General features: G+C 35.6%; 1 protein-coding gene and 1 long non-coding RNA gene across 2 annotated transcripts; both read right to left on the bottom strand.

The window, feature by feature from the left end:
* Nucleotides 1-3,663: 3,663 nt before the first annotated feature.
* On the bottom strand, nucleotides 3,664-5,132 carry LOC111877576 (protein DETOXIFICATION 45, chloroplastic-like). The gene is made up of 5 exons (XM_052764437.1): nucleotides 4,954-5,132; nucleotides 4,765-4,836; nucleotides 4,557-4,673; nucleotides 4,017-4,407; nucleotides 3,664-3,895 (listed from the first exon to the last, which is right to left on the bottom strand). The coding sequence occupies exons 1-4, from the start codon at nucleotides 5,053-5,055 to the stop codon at nucleotides 4,243-4,245; spliced, it is 456 nt and encodes a 151-aa protein (XP_052620397.1). The 5' UTR covers nucleotides 5,056-5,132; the 3' UTR covers nucleotides 3,664-3,895; nucleotides 4,017-4,242.
* A 241-nt stretch (nucleotides 5,133-5,373) lies between these two features.
* On the bottom strand, nucleotides 5,374-8,133 carry LOC111877575 (uncharacterized). The gene is made up of 9 exons (XR_008224562.1): nucleotides 7,779-8,133; nucleotides 7,302-7,696; nucleotides 7,048-7,116; nucleotides 6,698-6,970; nucleotides 6,501-6,603; nucleotides 6,239-6,407; nucleotides 6,008-6,136; nucleotides 5,835-5,935; nucleotides 5,374-5,724 (listed from the first exon to the last, which is right to left on the bottom strand). It is a non-coding gene; the product is annotated as an uncharacterized LOC111877575 (long non-coding RNA).
* Between the last annotated feature and the right edge of the window lie 13,970 nt (nucleotides 8,134-22,103).

The raw sequence follows: 22,103 nt of genomic DNA, 5'->3' as shown, positions 1-22,103 counted from the left end.
GTTAACAGCCCTAATTTTACTCTTTTAAATGTTTTACCTAGGGGGAGGCGGTGGGAATACATGTTTATCAGATTGATTTATCGAAATATATTTATATCCAAAAATATCAATCGTTTTATAAAGCTAGAAACCTTAGGATAATGTAGCTATAAATACTATACCTAGTTGTAAGCTATGATATTATAGCTAAGAGTTATGATGATCGATAGTCTAGGAAGAGATAATTCGTAGATGTTATAGTGGAAAAATCACTAGGATAACATAGTACCTAGAAGTTTTGTTGGTCAAATATAGGGATATGCACCATACCTAATCGTTACTTGGCCCAAATATCCTGTTTTCAAATAACCATAATTATGGTGTGTATGTGTGTGTGTGTGTATATATATACAAAAAAAAAATTATGATATCTAAAAGATATAATTACCAAATATAAAATTAAAGGGGTTTATATTATGATAATTATTGGATAAATAAAAGATAAAAAAATAAAATACCTAAGGTTAATGTGTTAGTGAGTTGTTAGTATTCATCCTATAGCCTTAACTAAATTCAACTTCCCCGATACCTATAATCATTAATCTTGCGAGCGCTAGGAAGATATGTGTAGATCTATACGAGGATTGATACCCCACCTACGATTTCTAGTTACAATCCGGATAGGATAACTTTATTATTAATCACTATTCGACGTCCGATAAAGCATCGTTGAGGGGTAATCATTAGTCAAACAACGTCAATTATGGGGGCTCCTGGTAATACATTACAAACACCTTAGACATCTGACTACCATTAGGGATGCCTAAAATGGTAGATAAAATACGCTAGGAATCATTAGATATCTTGCAAAGATAGTAAGTTTGAAGTAATAATATATCCTAAAAGATAATAAGATAGGATTATTAGATATGTTGCAAAGATAGTAAGTTATGATTAATAATACATCCTAAAAGATAATAAGATAGGATTGCTAGATATCCTACAAGGATAGTAAATTAGGATTAATAATATATCATAAAAGGTAATAAGATAGGATTAGCAGAATGTCCTAAAAAGATAATAATTCAAGAGGTGATATAATAAAACACCAGAAACTAGGAATTTAAACATCATAAAATTTCTAGAAAGTTTTCAAAAGAGTTTATTATGGTTTTACCTCAAAACCTATGAACTCACCAACATCAATTTGACATTTTCAAAAACCGCATGTGTTCCTAGGATGGAGTAAAGATCAAAACAAGAAGGGATTATCAGCTTGAAGACATATAGGTTTTCGTTTAATTAGGTAGTTTTGATTTGCGCTTTGTGATTTGGGAAATCTATGTACCGACACCACTCGACATTTCCCCCATCGACCAGGTAGAGGTGTGACAGTTATGTATGCAATGTGTCTGCATAAGAGTAGATGTGGTAGTAGGTATCCCATATATATCAACCATTGTAAATGAATTAATGAAGAGAGTTTAGCAATTTCATTGAAAATACATGGAAGTAACAAGTAGATTGTTATTTTGTGTAATGACCCAGTGCGAATGTGGTCTTCGTAGCATGAAGGGGAGTCTTTCACAAGAGAGAGCTCATATGCAAAGAGGACAATGGGAGCACAATTGATCTTGAGGAAATTCAAGAGCTAAGCAATGAAGGAACCTCTAACACTAGCGTTCAACCCAAGGAAGATATTCATGTTGAACCAATTAACAAGTCATTACCTCTTCGACGTTCTAGTAGAGTTAGCGTTCTGTGTATGTTATATGGTTTCCAAATAACTAAAAAAGGTGATATGTTTATCAGTGATAGCACACTGGTAAATTTGGATGAACCTGCTAAATACAAAGAAGCTATGGCGGGCCCGAATTCTGCTAAATGGAAAGAGGCAACAGACAGAGAGATCTAATCCATGTATGACAATCAAGTTTGGAACTTGCTTGACAATGTACCTGGTCGTAAGCCAGTTAAGTGCAAGTGGATCTTAAAGAAAAAGACCGGCATGGATGGAAAGGTACTCACATACAGGGTACGACTGGTTGCGAAGGGCTTTACTCAAACCCCAAAGGTTGATTATGATGAGACCTTCTCACTAGTGGCTAAGATCAAATCTGTTAGGGTTATATTAGCCATAGCTATGTTTCATGATTATGAAATCTAGCAGATGGGTGTCAAAACCACTTTCCTTCATGGAAAGTTGGTTGAGGATGTTTACACGAGTCAACCAGAGGGTTTTATGGATGCGAAGTACCCCAATAGAGTGTGTAAGCTTGAGAAATCAATATATGGATTAAAACAAGCTTCTCGCAAATAGAATCCTTGATTTGATGAGAAAGTCAAAGAGTGTGGATTCTCTAGGAGTGAGGATGAGTCTTGTGTATATGTCAAAGCTAGTGGGAGTATAGTCACCTTCCTAGTATTGTATTTTGATGACATATTATTTATGGGAAACGATGTTCCAGCCTTGCAGGAGGTTAAGTCTTGGCTTAAAAAATGTTTCGCTCTGAAGGATCTGGGAGAGGCTGCCTATATTCTGGGAATAAGGATTTTGAGAAATAGGAGTAGAAGACTAATTGGACTTAGTCAAACTACTTATTTGGATAAGGTGCTAAAGAGTTTTAGCATGGGAAATTCAAAGAAATGAGAGATACCTATCGAGAGTAATACAAAGCTGAGTAAGACTCAGAGTCCGACTACGGATGCAAAGATAGTAGAGATGAGTCGAGTTACATATGTTTTCGCTGTTGGCTCGATCATGTATGCTATGATATGTACTCCCCCTGACGTGGCTTTTGCTTTAAGCATGGTTATCCGATATCAGGGAAATATGGGTAAAGCACACTGGATAGCAGTTAAGAACGTTCTTAATTATCTGCGGAGGACGAAAGAGTGGGTCCTTGTGCTTGGTGGCAGTGATGACTTAAGAGTTACATGGTATAGTGATCCCAATTTTCAAACAGATAGAGACAACTTCTGATCTCATTTAGGCAGGGTGTTTACCCTTAATGGATGAGCAGTAACTTGAAAAAGTTCCAAGCAAGAGACCGTAGCTGATTCAACATGTGAATCAAAGTATATAGCTGCGAACGAAGCATCAAAGGAAGCTATATGGTTGAAGAACTTCATTGGAGACCTTGGAGTGATGCCAACCATTAAGGAGCCGATGGAGATTTTCTGCGATGATGAAGGAGCGGTTACCTTGGCCAAAGAACCAAGAGATCATGGAATATCTCACTACTAGAAAAAAGGCCTTTTACGACGCTCATTGCGCGTCGTAAAACGCTCAGACGATGCGCAAATGCGTGTCAAGGAAGGCCCTGTCATAAAGAGAGATGACGCGCTTTTGCGCGTTGTCTATAGACGACGCGCATTTACGACGCGCATTTATGACGCGCATTTACGACGCGCGGTTACGACACGCAATGCGTATCAAGGAAGGCCCTGTCATAAAGGAAGACGATACGCATTCGCGTGTCGTAACCTTACAACGCGCGTGTTAATGACACGCAATGCGTATCAAGAAAGCCTCTGTCAAGAAAGGCCATGTCATAAATGAAGATGACACGCATGTTTGCGTATCATAATTTTAAATGTTAAAAAAAAATATTTTTTATAGATTTACTAATTTTCAAATTAAATTTGCATTTAATGCCTCACAATATAAAATAAAATATCATATACAAAAAATATAATCCATTTCATAAAATTTAATGTCTTACAATTCTATTTGTTACAATATATAAATTTACATGATGTGTAGTGGAACAAACAATGAGATACGCATACAATGGAGATGGATAACAAGACATCAAAAAGGAAAAAGAAGGGCAAAAAAGTAAAATACGAGGCCACGCATGAGAAGCTCAGCTACTTTAGCAGCAACTGTGTTACGTGCAGCATCCTTGCTAGCCTGAGAATGAGATGCATATCAAAATATCAAAGTTGTTAAGTAACTAGTTCCTTTTGTTTACTTTCCCAAATATTTTTTAAACATCATTTATCCGTACAGCACTCAAAGTAAGAAGACATACCTCACCCCTTATCAGCAATGGGTTTCTTCCTCATCAATTAGGACATAATCAAGTTCATCAACTATTGCAAAATGCAATGGTTTTGGCCTGATAAACATTGTGCTATTATTAATCCAAGAGACACTTCAAATGAAATCTGCCTTAGTAATTAGTATTAGTATGAAAAATGTGGTAATACCATCTCATAACAAGTTGCAATTACAGACGATAAAATCCCAACAAGCATCTACAGTGAAAACATATTAATCCAAGGGCAAATATGTAATTTTATATTCATGTCTAAAAAAAAGCATACCATGGAATAAGCAGCATACGGGAAGTCTGAAACTCCATAATGCAAACCATCAACAATAAAAGCAAAAGCATTCAAAGGCTGACTAGCACTCACAAACTTTTTTCACAAAATCAAAACGCATCAGAAATATATATATATATATATATATATATATATATATATGTATATGTATATATATATATATATATATATATATATATATATATATATATATATTAACAACAAGGGTATTATAGGGAGTTTACCAAAACCCCGGTTCTAGCAATCGCCAATACTCCAATGTCCTTAGTGAACAGTGTGACTATGGAACCAAATGAAACTCCCAATATTGCAGCCAAAGTAACACCCATCACAAAACCAATCTAAAGAAAATAATAAAACATTAATTAACTTTTATAAAATAAAAACATCTTTATATATTATATAAACAAAATAATTATTAATTAACATTACAGTCAACACGAAGTATGTGATATCCTTCACAGATCTATAATTCCCTTTTGAAACCGAACTAGCAATCAACGCCTAAAACAAAACAAAACAAAAAAATGGTTAAGAAGTCAACTAACTGACAAATAGTCAAACATTTTCCTTAAACTATATGTCAAGTCAAGTCAAAGTCAACATTTGGTGAATTTATACCTGACCAGATGCAGCCAACGCATCTGTAATAAGGGAAACTGCCAACCAAACTTGCAGACATATATGATGAAGCAGTAGAGTAGAGTACCTTGAGCATTTCATTTTGTGCTGTCAGCAACTGGTCCCGCCCTTGCAACTGTACCATACTCATCTTACCAGCATGTATGTCTGCTTCTTTCCCGCCCAGGAAATTTGTTTTCTTTATTCATTTAAGAACCAAAACCCTAAAAAACATTATATAGAATTATAAAAACTTCAAAAAAAGTCAAAGGGAATAATACCTCAAGAATATGTAGACGTCAATTCACAGGCAATTCAGCATTTAACACAGTAGATTTTATACCAAACTGTCAAAAAATATATAAAAAGTTTTATTAAAATCTATAATAGGTAAAAAAAGATTAATTTAATGGGAAAAATAATACTTGCTCAAAGTTTTAGTCTAAAACTTGTGTCAATTGTATTTGTAAATATAAAGACTTTCTTTTGAACAAGATCCAACTTCAAAATTGCAAGAATGTAAAGAAGCTTATCTCGATAACTACATTGTATCTAAATATAAAAGTAAAAGAAATAAATAAAGATTCAAGAAACTATAAAATGTATTAAAGAAATGCCCTAAAATAAGTTTGTTAAATAAGTATACAAGATTTTAGCTCTTAAGCTCTTACCCAAAATTGCTGAACATTTTTGGGGACAATTTCGTCCTTTCCATCACCAACTTCTGCTAAAGTAAGAATATAGGGATTGTGTAGATAAAGCTTCTTCAAGCTTTCAACATCATCACTGCAAAAATTTCATCAGAATTAATTGAATGAAGAAATTGCAGGGGTAGAAATGGAAATACCATCTTATAAGAAGTGATAATGACACAAACAAACCTTGAGGTAGCAGCCATGAGAAGGCATTGACATCTTTTAGGAATGTGAGTTTTGAGATATTTGAGATTCTTTTCATATCCATATGTAAAAATAAGATCTGCCTGATTTACTAACATGAATCAGTACTTTAATAAAGAGTATTATAAATGTTACAGAAAGAAAAGAATCCATACCTTATCAAGAATAATAATTGAAAGATAATCATGAACGGATTTTGCTTGAAGAACACCTGATGAAAGACATCTTTGGACACAAGCTGGAGTAGAAACAAAGATATAAGGAGGCCCTGACAATGCTGTCGCCTGAAAATTGGAAAACAAAAGCAAAAATTACCAATTTACCGTTGATCTTTATAATATTGAAGAACAAAATTGGATTTTGTATAAAAAATTACAAAAACTAACCATTTCAGAGAAACTTGGTTCACCCGTTAACTGAAACTTTATTTGGCAACATCATTTTTGCAAGAGGAAGTAATGCCCCTTGAGAAATCAGAATTTGTCTCGGTTCTTCACCTTCTCCTGCAACATTTCCTAATGCTTAAGCACACTGCTCTGCAACAGGCACTGAACTCTTTTTTGGATAACAATTACAAAATTAGAATTACGCCATTGAAGTGATATGAAAAAGTCAAGAAATATTAAAAACTAAGTACTTAACACTAACCTCCAATTTGAGCAATGAGTAAAGGTAATGCAGGCAATTAAGCTCTTGTTTCTTTAGGTTTTCCAGCAGCTATGTTTGTAAGACACCAAGCTGCTTCAAGCAACTGTATTATGGATCCAGAATAAAAATTAAAACATATTAAAAAGGGTATGCTAAAAAGAAAGAAGGTCATTACTAATATTATTATTGTTTATTACCTGCTCATCATGGGAACTGCTCTGTAGATAAGAGGGGTATCAGATCTTCACCAAAATGGATATGAATGTGTAAAGCTTCCAGTCTTGACCAGCCTGCCCTTGTCCTGTGCACCATCCATAATAAAAAGAATCATAATTTGTTTTACGCATTTGCCCCTGTTCATAATCATATACCATTCAACTATTCTTGCCTTCACTTCATGAATAATATATTTATCTGTACGCATCTTTTGGAGACCTGTTCAAGTAATAGTTATTGGCAACCAATTTTTCCTGCATAACCCAATTATTAAAAATTAAAAAATAATAATAAATTTAAAAAGTACAATAATGCCCTTATTGATACGCACCAGATGAGACTGCACATTTGCCATCTTCTTTTCATCAAACTCATACTCTTTAACAGGTACTTTTGTAGCCTTTTAACATACAACAACAATACTAGTATCAAAAATGGATTACACAAGATGAGACAGGGGCCTTGATTTGATAATCAAATATTGCAATACTCAGTGAAGCAAATAATCAAACACTTAGTGGGCAGTAAAAACTCAATTGTGTTGATTGAAAAGAAGTTTAGGGACGTAAAGGAGAAGAGGAGAACCTGAATCAACGAATCTGGCATATGGTTAGATGTTTTTACCAGAGACGGTAACAATGGTACTCATAGAGAATAAGATTAAGAAGCAGACACTACATTGATTTTCTAGAAAGAAAATGGCAAACAGTTAGTAATTGATCCAAAATCAATAATCGGCACATCACCTGCACTCGAATTGATGACATCGTTAGCTTCCCGAAACTCCAGCGACACTGTTACTTGGCCTGGACTCCGGCGACTCATCCGACCTACACCACGACGACGTCAGTTGTACCAGCGACTCATCTAATCCCAAATCTGATCTTCAACCTTCGGTTTCTAATCTTCAACCTCGAACTTGAGCCCTATAGCTCCTCACAGCCCCTTGACAACCTTTGAACGCCACCTCACACCCTCACCTGCAAATAAAAAAAGAAATAATAAGAAGGGAGAAGAAGGGTTGTGATCGAGCTAGAGGAAGAAAAGAGGAAGAATACGCACATCATTTCTTTCTTCTTTCTTCTTTTCGCTCTCCAACTCTGGCTATAAATACGAAAGCGCAAGAGATATTGAGAGGAGTGAGCGGGGTACTTCAAAATTTTGGGGGATTTTCCATGTTTCTAGTGGTGGCGGCTGCTAGGTTTTACAGAGAGTAGTAGGGGAGAAAATGAAAGAAGATATTACTATTTCAAATGTGTTATGTTTGATTAGGGTTTGCACATAGAAGGAAGTGAAAGTCGATCGGAGAAGAAGGGGTTTGCAGAGAGAAAGAAGGGAGAGAATGAAGTTGATTTGGCGGGTGTAGAGAGTAGAGAGGAAGAGGAAGCGGGTGTTCAAAATTTTGGGGGATTTAGTTTCCCCCCTGAGTCCAAACGCGTGTTTATTAAAATTATAAAGCGACATTTGTAGAGGACGCCCTTTTTATTATAGTTGCCCTCCGTGTTTTTAATATTTTTACATCAGACACTAATTTAAGGGCACTCAGTAATGCGCGACCTAAATCCTTAAAATTTTTGAAGAGATGACACTTTTTTAATGTCGCTCTCTAATGCGTAACATTAATCAAAGAGCGTCGTGTTTTGCGCGTCGTAAAAGGTCTTTTTTCTAGTAGTGTCTAGGCATATCGATAAAAAGTATTATTTTATTTGACATCGAGTAGAAGAAGGACACCTCGTCGTTAAGAGGGTATCGTCATAAGAGAATCATGTAGATCCCCTCATAAGGGGTCTAAGTAGTATTAAGCACATTCAGCATGCGACGAGCATTGGTCTGAAGGACGATATTAGTTTTAGTGATTAGATAGATATTTTGAAACTTATAATAGATAAATGTAATTGACATTTGATGATTAATTAATGGAGATTTATTTATGAGTATTGTTTACTATCTTTTGTCAATTGTTTATTTTGTGTTTCAACATTGCATGTTTTACTTCATGAAAAATTGGACTATTCAAAACATCCAGAGTTGATCATACTTTGGAAGTAAGTAGTGAATTAAGACTGTCATGAATTGGCTTTTAGATTCTCTAAGTGCTTAGACATAGAAATGGTTTGTTGCAACGTTCATGAGTACTCTTGAAATGAGGTTTGGAGTATTGGATTAACCCACGCTCATAGAATTGCTTCATGGAATTTATCATGGGTAATTATGAGACGATAATATCATATAGTATTTAAATCGAGATATATGAGTTATTGTTTACAATTTGGTTGTGCATTGATAAACATAAACGCATCAGTAACTTGATGTTATAAAACATATTGTTATGTACGGTTTGATGAGTAAATAGTACAAGCAGATAATTTAAAGTTTATATGTTCCTTTTTCCTTAAGGGGAAAAGCGATATATTGGTAACCTCGATGATTTGGTGTTGACTTATGTACCGGGCCTGGTCAGGACTAAATTTATGTGTTCAATTAAGTTCTCTGTCATTACAAATCAAAATTTGGAAAAAAATTTGTTGGACAATGAGAATGATTATGTTCCATGTCATTTGTCCATGTGATATCTTGCAGAATGGAGGATTATATGATCCCTTATCTCAGGAATACAACTGACTAGGTTAAAGTTCGTCATCGACCTTAGAGAGCTACAATGTGCTGATTAATTTTTGAAGTTATACTTGCAATCATAGTTATTAAACTTATCCAAGTGGGAGACTGTTGGATTAGGTATCTAAGCCCATAACTATAATTGGTATATACTTGAATTGATAGTAGCACAAGTCCTTTTGGGTTGCCTTTACTCTTGCAACCTGACAGGATGACTATTGGAGAGAGAGTTGAATTTATTTGGAATAATAAATTGATGCTTAAAATGATTAATTAATACATTATAAGAATAATATGTTAATTAGAAATCATGTAATTAATTAGTATTTAATCAAAAATTTGTTTGGTATTAATTTTGGGATTGAAGGAAATGATTAATAATGCAGGGGCTGTTTTGTAAATCATTCATAGTTGTGAAACTGGGCTAAGGGACTCCATGGAAAGGAATGGACGAAAATTATAGGTTGGCCCTATAAATTTTCATACAAAGTTCCTTAATGAGGGTCTATGGGCTGCTTAGGCCTTAAGCTAGGAATTAGGGTTTCCTCCAGCAAATCCTAGCTTTGGGACTCAACAACCCCACCCTTAGGATTTTCGGCCTACACAGATGTACAAAAGAACCCTAGCCGAAATTCTAGTGCATTCACTCCTACAATTTGACAGGATGACTATTGGAGAGAGAGTTGAAATTTATTTGGAATAATAAATTGATGCTTAAAATGATTTATTAATATATTATAAGAATAATATGTTAATTAGAAATCATGTTATTAATTATTATTTAATCAGAAATTAATTTGGTATTAATTTGGGATTAAAGGAACTGATTAATAAAGCAAGGACTGTTTTGCAAATCATTGATAGTTGTGAAACTGGGCTAAGAGATTCCATGGAAAGGAGTGGACAAAAATTATAGGGTGACCCTATATGTTTTTGTCCAAGGCTCTTTAATGAGGGTCTATGGGCTGCTTGTGCCTGAAGCTGGGAATTAGGGTTTCCTCCAGCAAACCCTAGCTTTGGGACTAAGCAACCAACTGTTATATAAGCAACCCCACCCTTAGGATTTTCGGCCTACACACACATACATAAGAACCCTAGCCGAAATTATGGTGTATTCCCTCCTCTCTCCTCTCATCCTCATGCAAAGAGTGTTTGTAAACCATTAGAGCTGTCACATTTGAGGCAATTGCTTTCAAGAGTTAAAGATCTTCAAGGTGTTCTTGTTATTACTACATAATAAGCAAGGTGAATATCTAAACACTATTATTTTGTAAATTTCAATTTATATACTAGTTTCTATGGTTTTGCTTTGGTGTTCAAGTTTTCTTGTTTAACTAGTGAAAACCTATATCCAAAGCATTGGGGTTGCAAGATCGTATAGGATTTCTGTTTTTATTCTCATAACCCATTAAGAATGTGTATGAAAGTTAATGAAAGAGTCAGAGGATAGGATCTCTTTAAGGAGGGGAGATTGTAAGAACCCAGAATTTAGAGAGATTTGACTTTGGGTGAATGATTTGATGAATTTTCTAGGTTACAATAAAACATAAAATAATACGGCGGAAAGCATAAAACTATTTATGAGAACATGCAACCTAAAGATCTATGACATTTTCTCGTTATAGCAACATACTATGAATAACGATCTAATCTACTTATTTGAAAGAACAAATCAGATTGGATACATACCTTTAAGTATACTTGAATATACTAATTTCTTTGATCTTCAATAGCTCATGGAAAGCAAGCGCCAAAAGTATGAACGCCACTAATAGCTCACACCCAATACCCTATAACCTCTAGAAATCAAAAGGAGAGAGAAGGAGACTTGAGAAAATCGTATTCCACCTTATGAGAGGTAAGAGCTATGAAAATTTGATGCCAATGAGCCTTATTTATATCTGGGGGATCTCTAGAATAAACGTTGATTTGAATTATTAAATATTAGATTTTATCTATTCAAGACAATTATCCTTATAAACTATTAGGAGCCTTCCAGAACCATTCTACTTATGAAATCCTCCACCCTAGGAACCATCTAAAATTGCCTTCGTTGCTCAATTATAAAAAATTACAAGTAAGCACTTCACCTTTAATTAATTCCAATTAACCCCAAATGAATTCTAGATTAATTATGATGAATAATTAAATTAATTCCAACTATTTCTAATTAATTGATTTATTAATCATATAATAAATTAAAAAAAACATTTTTATCTCTTTCCTAAAGTAATTTATAGCTATTTCTTGTTATTGAGGGAAACCCAAAAAGGAATTTACTTTTATTCCATAAAGTTATATCAATTTAGTTATAACCTTAACCAATTTAGTTATGACATTGCACACATATTCCAACATAATTGACCAAAAGGGAAATTTGGTCATTTAGAGAAATTTCATGAGATAAGAAGATGTAACTTTGTGAAATTGATCAAGATAAGTTTAAATCACTTTTATAAGATGAGATAAGTGAGTTCGAGAGAAAAATGCAAGAGATGGTGAATTTAGGCCATATAGGGAAATATATGAATTTTATACTTTTTAGGCCAAGTTTATGACTTAATAGATTAAGACCCATAGGTAGTATTTTAGAAATGACTTGATGGAGTTATAGAACTAATCCCCAAGTTCACGTCGATATAAAGATTATAGCGAACATGTTTGAAATGAAGAAGTTATGAGTGTTCGAAGATTGGAAGAAAACTGTCCCAAAGTTGGAAGGAATCATCTAAGGAGCTACTGATGTGCAGCCACCATGGTGCGGTAACTATCTTGATGTGGCATGATTTCTAGAATAGTAATATGAAAGAAAGTCCCGTCGTAAGTCAAGGGCAATGTACTTTGCACCGCGGCGTAGTATATAGATATTGCGACGTGGTGTCGAACGTAGGATTCTATATGAGAAAGGAACCGCGGCTCAGTATAACGCAATTAGTATGTTATTAAGAGACTTTAGTAGCTTTGAACAAGCTCTATATGTGATTTCATGGTGAAATCCATATATGGAAAGTTAGGGTTTCAAAACCTAACTAGTGAGGATATTGAATTGATGTAATCGAGGTTAGAGTATAATGAATTTGCTAGTATGTGATGCTTAATTATTGGGTAAACTAGATTTAGAGGTAGAAGATGAGATGTTAGAATCATGATCAATTAAGTGATAATTTTGATATAGATATGGATTAATCTCTTAATAGGCTAAGACATTTTCCAAGGAGCTTGATATGTTGTATGAATTGTCCTTGATCAAAGAAGATAGATCAAGATATGTAAGTCCCAAATCGGCTTGTGTATCAATCAGGTCCGTTTGATGGTGCGAAATTCCAATCAAACGGATGATGCCAGATCAAAATAGAAGAGAAGGAGAAGAAGAATAACTTGAATCTATGATGTATTCAAAGATATGAGTGATGCTCCACACACATTAGATTCTATCACAAACACTAATCTTCTCTCTAGTTTCTCTCTCTATAATATGCTCTCTTTCTCCTTGCCTTCTAGCTTTACTTGCACTCCTCTATTTATAGCACTCCCAACAGTACACGAGTGTAAAACCGCACAACAAGCTACAAACACAATTACACTAAAGAAAAATACCGTTGTCTAGAAAAGCAAAGTATAATCCATAATTTTAGACCCAACAATCTCCCCCTTGCTTTATAGGTTTCTTTTCTAATTGACCCAACAAACTCCCCCAAAAAAGTAGATGGATTTTCTTGTTAATCTTTATTGGGAGCTTGGAATCAACATTAGTCTTCAAATTCTTTACAACTTCAAGATGAACTTGATGAATCTTCAATGAATGACTTCATCTTGAGCAGTTAGGATTTTCTGCAGAATTTGACATTGAACGCACATTGGGTGAGGAGGCTTCTTGAAAAGATTCTGAAAGATAGCACTTTCAGCTTGAGAATCTTCAGAGAGAATATCAGAGAGACCAAATCTTCTGGATCACTTCAGCAGGTTCATAGATAGCAACAAATTGATTGAGGAGGCTTCAATGCAATCTGTCACATAATCTTCAAGTACAACTTGACCTTGCTTCTGGGGTTGAAGGATTGAATGTTAGAAGAATAATCTTCATTTCTTGCTCCTTTGAATGAGAATTCTTCGATGCTCATGGATGAATCCTAGGATAAGAAAATCTCGATACAGTCTACATGAGTCTCATCTACATTTGAATTCACTTTTCAAGACAAAATAAAACTAAAAGAAAACTTAGCACAAAATATTTTTGGATTTTTCATATTTTCTTAAAAAAATAAAACAGAAACACAATTTTTTTTTTTGGATTTTTGGATTTTTCTGAAAAAGAAATAAAACATAAATAACACTATTTTTGGATTTTTTTTATTTTTCTGATTTTTGTTTGATTTTTGAAAATTTTAAGCCTCCCCCTAAAATTTGTGCATAGAGGAAAACTATGAAAAATTTAACAAAAACAAAAATATTTGGGATCAAAGTTATGAGACACTCTTAACTTGTTTATCAGTACCTTCACCTTCATGAATAGATCTGGCCAATTGTTGGTATTATGGTCCACTTAAACACAAAGGATATTGACAAACTTTTTCAAATATACCATTTAGCTGACGACGACCATGGGTATTGTTGTCCACTTAAATCAAGAAGCGAGATCTACAGACAACCTCTAAATGGTTCAATTTTAGTTGCACTAGAACGTGTTCCCCACTTCTCGATATACCCTTATTATCAAAAACTTCCAAAGAACTCCTCACTTTAGGTGAATAGACAATTATTAAGGAGGAAGTCAGATTTAGAAATAGGTGCATATGTTGTGTCCCAGGTCGGATTTTTTTCAATCACGCAGAGGGTACAACATATAGCTGTTGGATTAGTGTCTAAGTCCATAACTATTATGGTATGTACTTGACCCGATTCTGAGCAGGGTCCTTTTAGGTTGCCTTCACTAAAGCAACTTGATAGGATGAATTATGGAGAGAGAGGATTAATTATGATTTATTAATATATTATGAGAATAATATATTAAAGGAGAAATCATATTGTTTAATTGATATTAGTCAAGAATTAATAAGAATTAATTTTGTGGCGGAAAGACATTAATAAAATAAAGGGGACTAGTACTGTCAATTGTGTGATAGTTGGATGTTGGGCTAATGGACTCCACATTAGAGGAGTGGACGAAATCTATGGGGAAACCCATTAGAAATCGTACAAGGCCTCTAAGGATGGAGTCCATGGGCTGCTTAGGGCCTAAGCAATCAAATTAGGGTTTCCTTGTTAGATAACCCTAATAGCCTCACATATTTAAGGACCCCTAGGGCACCAAAAATGAGGATAAGTTATTCCTTAGGGTTTCTAGACGTTTTTAGGTGCCTCTCCTCTTCTAATTCTTCATCCTCTTACTCTTGGTGTTTGTGAGCCATTACAGGAGTGACACTTGTGACTCTAAGCTTTCTGAAGCCATTACAAGGAGGATTTGAGATTGTTATTGCTACATAACAATCAAGGTAAGATCTAAACCCTATTCTTATGTTAATATCGATTATCACTTGCTAAATCTAGGGTTTAAAGTCTTGGATGAATGCATGTAAAATATAGAAACCTAGATCCAAGAATTAGTGTTCACATGAGCACGTAGGATTTTCTTATAGCTAAAACCCATCAGTGGTATCAGAGCCATGATTGGTTTCTATTGTATTGATGCTTAGTGTTTCATCAGTGATTGCAATGTCGAGTTTTTTGGCCATCTGCCTGACAAACTCGTCGAGTCCCAATGTGGACTCGTCGAGTAGGATGAACTCGGCAAGTCCATATGGTGACTCGGCGAGTCTAGCTGTCAGACAGATGGATTTTCGGATTTTTTTTGCCTATTTTGACTTAGGATAATTGCAATAATTGCTTCAAATTAATAAAATATGAATTTTATTGATTTCTTATGATTATCTTTGTCAAAATAAAAGATTTTTATCATCTAATTAGATAATTGTTACCTTATTTGATAAATGTTAAATTATTTGAATTATTTGGTCAATTATCTTGCATGAAATTGAATTAGGTCATAATTAGATAATCACCAATTAATTGTTTAATTGCCTTGTTTGTATTTTGATCTAATAGTTTTGAAAAGTTTCAAAACTTTCCCTCAAGTTTTGGAATTTAAATTTTTGATTAAAAAGTTGAATTTTGAAATATTAAAATTCTAAACCCTAATGTTTTGAAAAGTTTCAAAACTTGTCCTCAAGTTTAAAAGTTTAAAATGTTAAATTCTAAAACCTTAGTTTTGAAAAAGTTCAAATTGCACCCTTATGGTTTTATTAAATTAATTAAGTGTATAATTAAAAGAGAGTTAATAAATCCATAGTGATATGGTTAACATTTAATTAAATTAAAAGTGTAATTTATTAAATTAGACCACCTAGTATTTTAAAAGTGTAAAATACACCCTTATACTATATATAACATTAAAAGTCTAATATTATATATGTATAACTTAAACGGCTACTCTTACCGTTAGTAGGCCTGATTCACGAAATCGATCTATAAGGGGGGTATAAGGTTATGGCCTATAAAATAGCCGTTTAATGGGTGTCCACTCTCACCCACCGCTTCCTTGATTGGTGGAGGGTCGTTAGCCGAACGGGTAGGATAGGCCAAACCCTTTCCATTAAAAGTATAATGAAGTATAAAGTAACTAAATGTTTTTTTTACAAAATCCCCAATCTTAGTTACTTTAGGCAAAAGTGAATTTGATGCAATTCCATGATATTACAGTTTGTACCCTTGCGAAGACGTTAGTGGAGCGTGTATGGTTAACCGGCACACTAAATGGTTCTAAGAAAAGGTAGCAAAGGGTGACTCAATGTTTGTCATAGTTTGGTGGAGCGTACATGGTTAACCGGCACATCGAATAGGTGACTGTAAAATTGGGGGCATCATGTAAGTTTGCATGGTTATTCACACCCTGTTTTGTGATCCTCGGCATCCCAGTCACAAATAGAGGGGCATATCAAGATTTAAACATGCCATTGAAAAGTTCAATGAATTTCAAAGGATCTAGGAGTTTTTCAATACATTTAAAACCTAATCACTTTTTTTGTTTTTCATGGTGGAAAATTAGTGAATCGTCATTTACTTACCTTCAAATGTTCTGCAATTTGGGTTATGACATCCCTCTCCCAAGTTATGGAATATTGTGTTGGGTCCTAGCCTTAATATCTCATTTGGGTGATTTACTAAGGACTCAATCAATCAACTAACTAGATTTTTCTCCCGTTTTGTAGATTTCTGAATCTAACCGTGGTCTTCCCAAATCCCAAGGAAAAGGTTTTCCAACTCAAAGTGAAAGTTTGTTACACAGTGAAGGTGAAAGACCGATCCCTGCATTGTGGACTAACTTTGTTTCACTTCCTCCTCCTCCTCCTGTTGTTCTCCCAAACCTACAAGATCGAAGAATTGAAAAGTTCAAAATCATTGAAGCCCTGTTAGCAATGAAACAGGAAGATGGAAAATTCGTGTGTGCTCACGTCCTAAGGATGAAATCACACATCGATAGGTTGACAATGTTTGGTGCATCTTTTCAAAAGAAGTTGGTTGTAGACCGGGTTCTTTAGTCACTCCCTAAATCATATGATAAGCTTATAAGAGAGTATTATATGATGGATCTTGACGCGACCCTCACTGACCTAACTTACATGCTTATTGATGCTGAATCAGAAATGATTTGGCAAAGTAATGGAGCGTATTTGTCTGGTAATTCAACCAACCATGCTTTTGTGGTCGCTCCAGGAGAAGCCACCTGTTTCTGCTGCCAAGAAAAGGGGCGTTGGATATGAAGATGCCCAAAGGACCTAAAGAATCTAAGAGATGGGAGAGTCAAGAAGTATGGCTCTACTTCAGGTAAAATCCACTATCTAATTCCATTAAGTTTCTATTCATTGATTCTTAATACATAATGTGATAAGATTGCATTTGAATGTTTTACAGGATCAGAGAAAAGAAAGGAAGCTTGATAGAAGAGCAAGATGAGTTTCATCACAAAGAAATGGATCACGATCGCATGGATTCGAAGATCAGATTTTGAGCTTAGAAAGTTATGATACAGTTGTTAGGAATATTTGATTACATAGTTTTTCAGTTGATTTTGCATTGTAAGGATATGTTTTTTGCTGCTTTTATGAATAAAATAAAATTTTTGATTTGTCTTGTTTATATATATCCTTGCAATGAAATCATTGTGAAAAATTGATGTTTGTATATTTCTATAAATGGATGTGATTCTTAGTTATGTTATTTATGGTAGAGTTAAACTTTTCTAAGTAAAGAAAGATTCCCATCACCTAAGTTTCAATTGGACAGAAACTTGGAATCATATGATTTGAATCATGTGATGTATGAAAATCTTGGTAATTAGGAAATTAAGACTAATTCCTTGATCACACAAGTATGTGAGTCAAGTGAAGGACTAAAGTAGTAGAACACAATGTTGTGCACTAGTCAAGTCCACCACAAATAACAATAAGACTATGTAACGCCCGTAGATCAGGGCTAGTCAATTTAGAAACAATAAGCGTCAAAAATGACTTTTTGATGGAAGATTATCTAGAAGGATTAATCTTAACCAAGTTGTAGTATATGTCACAAGGTTTCCGTGCATATAAAGAACGCCAAAATCCGAGTTATAACGAAGAAGTTATGGCCCGTCGAAGTTTCGCGACAGAACCGGCACGACGCAATGCAACGTAAAAAGTGAATTTACGTTAGAGCGGTATTTAGCCGAAGCAATCTAAATGAGAATCGAAGATCTCATTGTTGGTAACGAAGCGATAAAAAGTTAGGCGAGAACGGACGTCAAACGAAGAAGTTATGAATTTATAACGAAAGTTTATGTCGCGGCCTATTAAAAATAATTAATAAAAATAAAGTCAAAATTAGCCGACGGAGTCTAAACGAAAGTCGTAGAGCATGGTCTCACCTTCGCGTGGATATAAAGAACGTCGAAAACGGAGTTCGTATGAAGAAGTTATGAATTTCCGAAGTTTATTAATCATTTTATATTTATTTTTAATTCAAAATCGGAAGCATTATCCGAAGCCGAGTCACCGGTGTGATCCGGAGTACGCCCCGCGTACGAGGTTACGCTACCGCGTACTCAGCATAGTGTCGACACTTCGGATGACGCATGCAATGACGATTTCGGACGCGTACGCGTTGCGTACGCCTGTACACCCCGCGTACTCCGAGGCTCCAGCCTCTATATAAAGGATCCGAAGACAGCCTTCTTTGTTGTTCATTTTCTTCTCTTCTCTCTAGTCTTTTGCATCGTTTTTCGTGCCGACGCTATCCCGAAGCCCCGGTATTATACTCTAGCCCCGAGGCAAGTCCCGAGATCCCGAAGATCCCGAGAAGCGCGGTTCCCGAGTCGAAGCTCTGCCCGCGAGAAGTTCGATTTTCGAGGAGATCTTCCAGATCTGCTGTGGATTACTACTTCTATAAGCCGTAGTGCTGTCGGATCGTCTTCTGATCAAGTGAGTGTATACTACCTTTCATAAACACAATAATAATACGAGTTTGGTTTGAGTGTATTAAGAGTATTGTTGTTTATAAGTGTGAGTGTGTGGTTACTTTCTTCTAACGCATAATTATGAAGTATTTTATACGAAATACATGTTATGTGTATAGTTTTGTTGTTATGTGTGTGAATGTATATTCACTTTCTTCTATCTCATAGATCTGATTTATTCTCTATGAAATACGTGTTATGTGGGTGTGCCTCATCTGTTATGTGGAATAGGTATTGAATGAGAATGTTATACAGGTTTCAAACTATGGATAAAAATATATATTTTTATCTACTAATATGTTGGGTAGAACATGGGGAGACAGTTGATGTGTGATAAACAGATGAGAGGCCCCGATGTTGTTGTTGTTGATCTAGTTATTCAGCGAGTATGGATTAGATCAAGAGGTTAGTTTAGATCCATGAGTAGAGATCAAATCAAGAGGTCAGTTTAGATCCGTGAGTAGGGATCAGATTTAGAGGTTAGTTTTAGATCCGTGAGTATGGATCAGGTAAAGAGATAAACTTGCTATTAGTCCGGGAGTATGGATTAAGACTAAGTTAATTGTCCCTAGTCCGGGAGTATGGATTGGGCACAGTTATAGATCCGGGAGTATGGATCAGATATGGATTAAGATTAAGATAATTGTCCCTAGTCCGGGAGTATGGATTGGGCACAGTTATAGATCCGGGAGTATGGATCAGATCAGGATTAAGGTATAGTTAATTGTCCCTATTCCGGGAGTATGGATTGGGTACAATTATTGATCCGGGAGTATGGATCAGATCAGGAGGTAGTTTTAGATCCGTGAGTATGGATCAGGTAGTTTTAGATCCGTGGGTATGGATCGGGTAGTTTTAGATCCATGAGTAGGGATCAGGTAAAAGAGGAAAAATATTAGATGCGAGAGTTTAGATCGTGTCATTGTGAGGATCAATGGGGTGGGTTAAGAGTTGTCTTTATATGGTGAAATTGTGCAGGTTTGAATGTTCTATATTTATAAATATATGATATAACATTGTGGGATGAAGACCCTATATGCTCACCAGGCTCCCAAGCCTGACCCACTCAGTTTTCTTTTCATTACAGGTAATGACACAAGAGTATAAGTCGGCGGACTTGACGAGAGATTTTGGATTATAGATCAGTAGTTGAATAACTATTGTAAGGTCTATTTTATGTTGTTTATGCTTTTGGTCTGTAACGAACATGACATCCCGAGGTTTTATTATTTAATAAAAATACATTCTTTTCGAGAAATGTTTTGATAAAATGGTTATCATATTTTATTTTGGGAACAAATTCCGCAACCGTTTTCTTTAAACGATCACTCTGATTTTGAAAACAAAGCATAAACAAATCGGTCTTTTCTGGCCGTGAAATTGGGGATGTCACAGTTGGTATCAGAGCATTAGTTTAAGCGAACTAGGAATTTGTAGGAAATTTCTAGACTTAAACTTAGAATGCTAAGTAATGATTGTGAGGAGTGTGTCTAAAATATGTTAGGTAGTACACCTAAATTGGCACAAGCACTAGTTCATTTTAGGAATGATGCCTAAAATGCTTTTATGTGCTAAATGTTTTGTGTGATAGCTATATTGATGCTATTATTTGTTCGGATCTATGGTCTATTGCCGACCAGATCTGGAAACCTTATGTGTTTAGGATTCTAAGCGTACGTCTACGATATTAGAACTAGCATGTAAACGTTTCGGAGTGATAAGGATGATTTGAATATCTATCGTGAATAAGGATCTAATTTCACCTTATTGGGTGTGTAGATCAAAAATGGTGAGAACAAGAAGTGGGGTTGGAAATGCTGATGAAAACAGGAATCAACCACCTGTGGTTGAGCGAGCACCTGTTGTAGCAGCAGCACCAGAGCCGATGACAATGGCTGGGGTGCAAGCGATGATACAGATGATGTTGGATCGCCAAATGGAGGAGACAAGGCGATTACTCCAACAGAATCGTGAGGAAGTGTCACTTCAAGTGGAAGAGCCTGAAGTGAATGGAGGGCATTCAGAGGGAGGTAACTACAGTGGGACGGTTGGACGAGCAGAACCCCCAGTAGTAGAAAGGAATGACCCAGAGAGGGAAAGAAACAGGGATGGGCGTATGTATAAAAATTTCTTGGGCGCCAAACCGCCAAGTCTTTCTGGAAGCCCAAAGCCTGTTGAGATTATGGACTGGATCTCCGAAATGGAGATGGTGTTTGAGAGTTGCGACTGTAGCAACAAACAGAAGACTGTCTTTGCAGTTAGACAACTAAAGACCGGAGTCTTGAGCTGGTGGAAGTTACTGGCAGATATGATGCCTCGAGGGGAAGCCCTGAAGATGTCTTGGGAATCATTCCTGGAGCAGTTAAAGATGCAGTACTGCTCAGAGATAGATCTGATTGATCTGAACAATGAATTCCAGAACATGAAGAAAGGTAAATTGAGCATTGATGATTATGCTACTGCATTTACCGAAAAGATGAAGTTATTTCCATACTTAGTGCCATCTGAACTCTCAAAAATTGAGAGGTTCGCAAATGGACTGCCTGCCGACTTTGGCCCAACGGTCAAGATGGCAACTACTTTGAAGACAGCAGTCCGAGCAGCTAAAAATGTGGAGACCCAGTTAAAGGAAAGGGGTCTGGAGAGAAACGAGGTGGGTGAGAAAAGAAAGATGGAGGGATCTTCAAGGTCCGATGAGAAGAGAAAATTTTCGAAGTATGATTCGAAGAAGCTCGAGGGAGGAGCACAATGGTGTGACAAGTGCAAAAGGAAGCACATTGGTGAATGCTCTAAAGAAATGACCTGCTTTAAATGCGGGAAGACTGGTCATTATGCCAGCAAATGCCCAACCAAAAGAGAAGTCTGCTTTAAGTGTGGCGAAGAAGGCCACTTCAAGCAAAACTGCCCAAGAAGAGAAGAGGCTATAAGGCTAAATGCACCACCGAAACCAAAAGCATTCCACATGATCCTTGATGAAGCAGATGGCAATGCAAGGAATCAGGAATGAGGATTTTATATCCAAAGATCAAGATATAAAGTAGCGATATGAAAAGTAACATGTGGTGTAGCCTATTAGAGGCATGGTATAGGGTGAACTTGAACTTTTGTGTAACCGTTTCAAGGAAATAATATAAACCCTAGTTTTGCTATCTGATGTGTTGATTGATTATGTGATTTTCTTGTATGGTGACTTGGTCGACTGCGGGACAATACTTGGGACGAGTATG

This window comes from Lactuca sativa, chromosome 6 (assembly GCF_002870075.4).
Source record: "Lactuca sativa cultivar Salinas chromosome 6, Lsat_Salinas_v11, whole genome shotgun sequence".
Lineage (NCBI taxonomy): Eukaryota > Viridiplantae > Streptophyta > Magnoliopsida > Asterales > Asteraceae > Lactuca > Lactuca sativa.
Note: the sequence above shows the minus strand (reverse complement) of the source record. Positions and strands in the feature narration are given on the sequence as shown.